Source organism: Lactuca virosa, chromosome 5 (assembly GCF_052849685.1).
Source record: "Lactuca virosa cultivar CGN04683 chromosome 5, Lactuca_virosa_CGN04683_v6, whole genome shotgun sequence".
NCBI classification, from domain to species: Eukaryota; Viridiplantae; Streptophyta; class Magnoliopsida; order Asterales; family Asteraceae; genus Lactuca; species Lactuca virosa.
Window position 1 is genome coordinate 110018659 of NC_136430.1, and position 6561 is coordinate 110025219.

At 42.4% G+C, this 6561-nt stretch overlaps 1 protein-coding gene and 1 non-coding gene across 2 annotated transcripts; one reads left to right on the forward strand and one right to left on the reverse strand.

Moving 5' to 3' along the window:
- Nucleotides 1-520: 520 nt before the first annotated feature.
- On the reverse strand, nt 521-2740 carry LOC145111610 (uncharacterized). The gene is made up of 3 exons (XM_079047872.1): nt 1339-2740; nt 923-1086; nt 521-784 (listed from the first exon to the last, which is right to left on the reverse strand). The coding sequence occupies exons 1-3, from the start codon at nt 2738-2740 to the stop codon at nt 521-523; spliced, it is 1830 nt and encodes a 609-aa protein (XP_078903998.1).
- A 1066-nt stretch (nt 2741-3806) lies between these two features.
- LOC145118059 (small nucleolar RNA R71) lies at nt 3807-3913 on the forward strand. Its single transcript, XR_013713043.1, has one exon. It is a non-coding gene; the product is annotated as a small nucleolar RNA R71 (small nucleolar RNA).
- Nucleotides 3914-6561: the final 2648 nt, after the last annotated feature.

The following is a 6561-nucleotide window of genomic DNA, read 5'->3' on the forward strand; positions in this document are numbered from 1 at the left end:
GTAGGCCAATAAAAACCCGAATCAAAAACCTTCTTGGCTGTATATTGCGCTCCATGATGTCCTCTGGTGGGCCCGCTATGACAATGCTTCAAGATTTCCCGACTGTCTTTCCCGGATACACATCTTCTTATCATACCATCAGCACAGCTACGAAAGAGGTATGGCTCGTCCCAAAAGTAATACTTAATTTCTGAAAAGAACTTCTTCTTTTGTTGGCGGGTCAAGTCTTTTGGAATGTATTCACTAGCTAAATAGTTAGCTATATCTGCAAACCATGGAACCTCTCCTGCTATAACCAATAAATATTCTTCGGGAAATTCATCTCCAATCTTGTTTTCTTCTAACTCTTCCAAGTGCGGGTTTTCCAATCTCGATAAATGATCGGCAACCACGTTTTCCATCCCCTTCTTATCTCATATTTCAATGTCAAATTCTTGTAGCAGCATCACCCAACGAATAAACCTTGGCTTAGCATCTTGTTTAGCAAAAAGATACTTAAAGGCAGAATGGTCGGTAAAAACTATGGTTTTGACAAAACCAAATATGAGCGAAATTTGTCAAATGCAAAAACCACTGCTAGTAGCTCCTTTTCTATAGTAGTGTAGTTCTCTTGTGTTGGGTTCAGGGTCTTACTTGCATAGTAGATTGGCTGAAAATGCTTGTCAATTCTTTGTCCCAAAACAGCTCCCACCGCAAAGTCACTAGCATCACACATGAGCTCAAAAGGAAGACTCCAATTTGGAGCTACCATAATAGGTGTAGTAGTCAGCTTTTCCTTCAACAACTGAAATGCATCAAGACATTCTTTAGAAAAGTTGAATGGGGCGTCCTTTAAAAGAAGTTGAGTCAAGGGCCTTGTGATCTTCGAAAAGTCTTTTATAAAGCGCCTATAAAACCCTGCATGGCCTAAAAAACTTCTTACCCCCTTGACATTTGTTGGAGGTGGCAATTTGGCTATAATGTCCACCTTTGCTCTATCCACCTCTATCCCCATCCTCGAGACCTTGTGTCCTAGCACAGTTCCTTCCTTCACCATAAAATGACACTTCTCCCAATTAAGGACAAGGTTGGTCTTCTCACATCTTGCTAACATTAAATACAAATTGGACAAACAATCTTCAAAAGAGGATCCAAAAACCGAAAAGCCATCCATGAAAACCTCCATAAACTTCTCGATCATATCGTGGAAAATGGCCATCATACACCTTTGGAAAGTAGCCGGTGCATTGCATAACCCAAAAGGCATGCTTCTATATGCAAATGTTCCACTCGGGCATGTAAAAGTAGTCTTCTCTTGATCTTGTGGGTCGAATGGAATTTGAAAATACCCTGAAAAACCATCGAGAAAGCAATAATATAGATGCCCGGACAGCCTCTCGAGCATTTGATCAATAAATGGCAATGGAAAATGATCCTTGCATGTGGCATCATTTAGTTTCCTATAATCGATGCAAACACGCCACCCGGTCACCGTTCTTGTTGGAATTAATTCGTTATTTTCATTTGCTACCACCGTCATTCCTCCTTTTTTCGGTACCACCTGCACCGGACTCACCCACGGGCTATCGGAAATTGAGTAAATAATCCCGGCATCTAATAGTTTCACCACCTCCTTTTTCACAACTTCTTGCATGTTCGGGTTTAGTCTTCTTTGGCGTTGAACTACAGGTTTAGCCCCATCTTCTAAGCTAATTTTATGAGAGCAATAAGCTGGACTAATTCCCTTGATGTCGGTTATCTTCCATGCTATAGCACCTTGCCTCTTCTTTAGTACCCCCACAAGACTTTCTTTCTCATGTTTTTCCAAATCAGCAGCTATAATTACAGGTTTTCGTTGACCCTCTTCAAGAAATGCATACTCCAAGTGACCTGGTAGTGCTTTCAGCTCAGTTTTCATGTTCTGAACGTTGCACACGCCGAGTCCAGTGATGGGACTCGTCAAGTCCTGGGCGAATTTCACGACTGATCGGGATTCTTTGGATGGACTCGTCGAGTAGATCGAGTCTACTCGGCGAGTAGACTGTTCAGTACTTTTGATCAGCTCATTATAATCAGCTTCCTCAAGCAGTCTCTCTATTTCCAGTAGGTCGCTTTCAGCATCGAATTCTTCATTAAAGGTGATGGTGGACTTGTTTGGTTCTTCATTATTCCATTCCTCCATTAATTCTTCCAACATATCAATCGAAAACGCTGTGTCATCACTACTCCTTGCGTGCTTCATGGCTTGATCAACCCCAAAAGTGACTGATTCATCCCTCACCCGTAGAGTAAGTTTCGAATCTCGCATGTCAACTATAGCGCTTGCGGTGTTAAGGAAAGGTCTTCCAAGAATGATCGGCACTTGAGGATCCGCTTCCATATCTAAAACTATAAAGTCCGCGGGAAACACGAACTTATCAACCTTCACTAACAAATCTTCGCATATTCCCCTTGGGAATGTAACCGTTTTGTTTGCTAGATGAATTGCCATTCGAATTGGCCTCGGCTCCGGGAGATCTAATTTCTTGAAAAATGAGTATGACATGAGATTTACGCTCGCCCCTGAATCATGCAATGAATAGATGGTAGCCAAATTTCCGAATTTACAAGGTAAGGTTAAGCTTCCCGAATCACCCTTCTTCTTCGGTACTTTGTTCAACATGGCAGCTGAACAATTCTCATTTAGAACCACTTTCTTCACTTCTTTCATCTTCTTTCTATTAGTTAGAAGCTCCTTGAGAAATTTGGCGTATTTTGGCATTTGTGCAACCGCTTCTATGAATGGTATATTAATTTGAAGAGCCTTTATGTGTTCTAGAAACTTCTGGTAGTCTTCTTCATTCTTTTATTGTCTAGATCGGGCTGGATATGGCAGTGGAGGCTGATATGGCTTAACAGGAGACTTAATTTTCTGATCAGGTGTCGGACTCGTCGAACCCATATCCTGGACTCGGCGAGTAGTGTCTAGGTTCAGCTGGGTCTGATTTTGGTTCTGCTTTTCTGCTTCCTCCTTTTGTACCAGCTTCGGGTCTTCGTTCTGAATAGGGGCCAGAGGAGTAATTATCTTCCCACTCCTAGTTGTCACAATATTTATATGTGCGCCTCGTGGATTGTTTTCGGTCTTACTAGGAAGTTCTCCCGGTGCTCTTTGATTTATTTGGTGGGCAAGTTGCCCCAGCTGCTTCTCAATGTTATGAATAGATGCTTGCTGATTCCTTAATATTGTTCTTGTATCTCGTATTGCAGCATCGTGGTCATTGTGTCTTTTTTCGGATGCAGCTACAAATTTAGTGAGCATTTCTTCCAGATTTGGTTTCTTTTCTTGTACCGGCTCCTCCTTTTGGTAAAAGCCCCTTGCCTTTTGTCTATACTTCTCCTCCTTCGCCTTCTTGTACTCATCATAAGGAAGCCATTCTTTCTTAGGTTTTCGCCAATCGTCATCAAATCTATCACCGCTAGAATAGCACACTTGCACTTTCTTATTCCCGTTCTCGTCCAAATCACAATCTCTAGTTAGATGAGGCCCATTGTAATTCTCACATCCTACCCGAATAGCATGGATCGTTTGATCCATTTTATCCATCCTCCTATCCATACTTTTCAAGATTGGCATAACTTCCGACAAATCTTCTGAAGCTGCATAAGCTGATCCCTTTGTCACATCATTCCTTGGATTGTGGTATTCTCTAGAATGCTTAGAGAATTCCTCAATTAGTTGCTTTATCACCGGGGGTGCCTTCTTTGTGAGCGGTCCTTGCGAGTCAAGTAATTGCCTTGTTGTTACGTTTACTCCATCATAAAAAATGGATACTTCTTGTTGAATATTAAGATCATGATGTGGGCAATTCCTTAGTAAGCTTTTTTACCTCTCCCATGCCTCATAAAGTGATTCTTCGACTTGTTGCTCAAAATTAGCTATAGCTTTCTTCAACTTGGCTATCTTTGATGGCGGGCAAAATTTATCAATAAACTCTTCTTTCATTCTAACCCATGTGGTGATGGATCCTGGAGGGAGTGATTTTAGCCAATCTTGCAACAGGGTGATGTCTTCAAAAGAAGTTAACCAGCCAACAAGCAAGGCAGCAATCCTGCAGATAGACTCTGCTACTTTTCAAGCTGCGGTCACGACAGCCGTGACAGCCGTCATGGCACAACTCAATGCTAACGATGCCAACAGAGGTGAAGGCGATGTCGGCAATACTAACCGCACTAACAGTCAAGAACACCAGCGGGTGTCCACCAACGAAGGCGCCTCAGGCCACAAACCTAAGAACAAGAAACGAGAGTTTTGGGACAAAAAGAAGCGCAACCTATCTCAGAAACGCGCTAAAAGACAACAAACTGTGGCTGCCCCTGTAATTACAACAGCAGTCACGACTCATGCCTCGACATTAACCACAACGTCTGTCACTCAAGCACCGGCCAGACAATATATGGGAACACTTCCAAAGTGTAACAAGTGTAGCTACAATCACAATGGGGTTTGCCGGGTGTTGCACTGTAAAAACTGCAACAAGAATGGATATACTTCTCGCTTCTGCAGGACCCAGACCCATCACATCACTTCAATCACCAATACCAGTGTAAGTCCAGTATGCCACCTATGCGGTGAAATGGGACACTTCAAGAGAGACTGTCCAACTGAGAGGAATGATGGGGGAGCAGGAGGAGTGTGACAAACAAACCAGCAGGAGCAACAAGGAACCTTATTAGGACTTTTGTAATGTTCCAACAACGGAAACGTTTAAGTACCATATGCTTGTAATGAATTTGGTATGTTTATTAAAATTACCGCCTTTCAAAAAGTAGTTAAAATACTCTCTCGTTCAATCAAATCAAAGACACTCATATATGACCTTAGGATCATTACCGGTGAGCTGTGATGACTTGGTGTATACATCAGGGCTAATTATAATTAAAATACTTCAGACTTAAAGCGAATAATTCCTGTTCCATGTCTAGTAGTGGGGTTAGGGTAGAGCCACTCACTCGACGATTTCATCAATACCAAGTTACATACGACTTGCACATACCGATCGATCATAGAGTGACCTGTCGGGGATTATGATATAAAGTATCATTACTAGCTATCAGAACACACTTACTACCAGTACTAGCTACTGTGGTATAAATCATTTGCAGTAACAATAACATCGATCAAAACGGAACACACTAAAAAGAAACACAGGATGCACTATCACTCTAACGAATACCTTTTACGAATACAACTTAATACATGTTTCATCGAGAAAATCCGATCTCGTCATTTGATATGGATTGGTTTGGGTCATCACCCTATCAATTGCATATGTTACGAGAAGACCCTTCACCTAACCCACTGAATATCGAAACCCTCGTCCCTCATAAACGCAAATCCGACACGGACCTCATCTCTCGCTGCGAAACCCCAAAACACCCACCAGAGGAGTATTATAGCTTCCAAAACCTTTCCACAAGTATTTCCAGAAGACCCTTCGGGAATGTCACACATGCAGCAGGTAAGGTTCAAGCACAGAAGCTTGGGACGAATATGGTTAGTCTATCACTACTAAGTGTATACGCCAGGATAATATATAATTAAGATTCTACGGACATTGGATGTGTGTTTCCGCCCTATTTCCTGTTCCTTGTCTGGTTGTGGACTTGGGGCAGAGTCACCCATCCAACTGTCTTACCAACCCTAATTACATATGACCTATGTTCGCAAGTTAATGATAGATGGACCAGGTATGAGTCCTACCATGAACTTCGGGACAAGGCTACCCAGGAGTACGAGTGAACGTTCTACCATCGGAATAAGTCTAGTCACGTAAACCGAACCCATATGCTCCCGATCGATCTAATCAAATGAGAAACACTGAAGCAGGCCCTATGCAGCGCTCCGAGGAGAAGTTATTACTTATGACTTAGTACAAATTCGAGAAAGGATGAAAGCATCTCGAAACCGACAAAAGAGTTGTACAGGTAACCAACGCAAACCCTCGAAATTGGGGGTTGGTGACCGAGTTCTGCTAAAGGCCACACCGTTGAAAAGAAAGATATGTTTCGGTAAACATGGGAAACTAAATCCAAGGTACAACGGGGCATTCGAAATCCTCGCTAGGATTGGCCCGGTAGCATACAAACTCTGACTGCCACAAGAACCTAATAATGTACACCCAACCATCCACGCGTCAAATTTAAAGAAATGTATGTTTGACGAGACTCTTGTGATATCTCCCGATGAAATCAAAATCAACGAGAGTCTCCACTTCGTGGAAGAACCGGTAGAAATCATGGATCGAGAGACCAAGAGAACGAAATCAAAGTCGCATCCCTGTTGTGACGGTCCGTTGGATCGTAAAACGAGGACCTGAATTCACCTAGGAACGTGACGATCAAGTGAAACAAAAATACCCGCATCTTTCCCCAACTCTCGAAGTCCAGGTTAAAGTGCTAAGTTCGGGACGAAATTCTTTCTAACGAGGGGATGATGTGACAACCGTCAATTTCCGGTCAATTCAAAGTCAAACACAGTCAACAAGTCAAACCGATAAATCTATCTAACCCTCGTATATTAGGGTTTACATTATGTTCAAACGT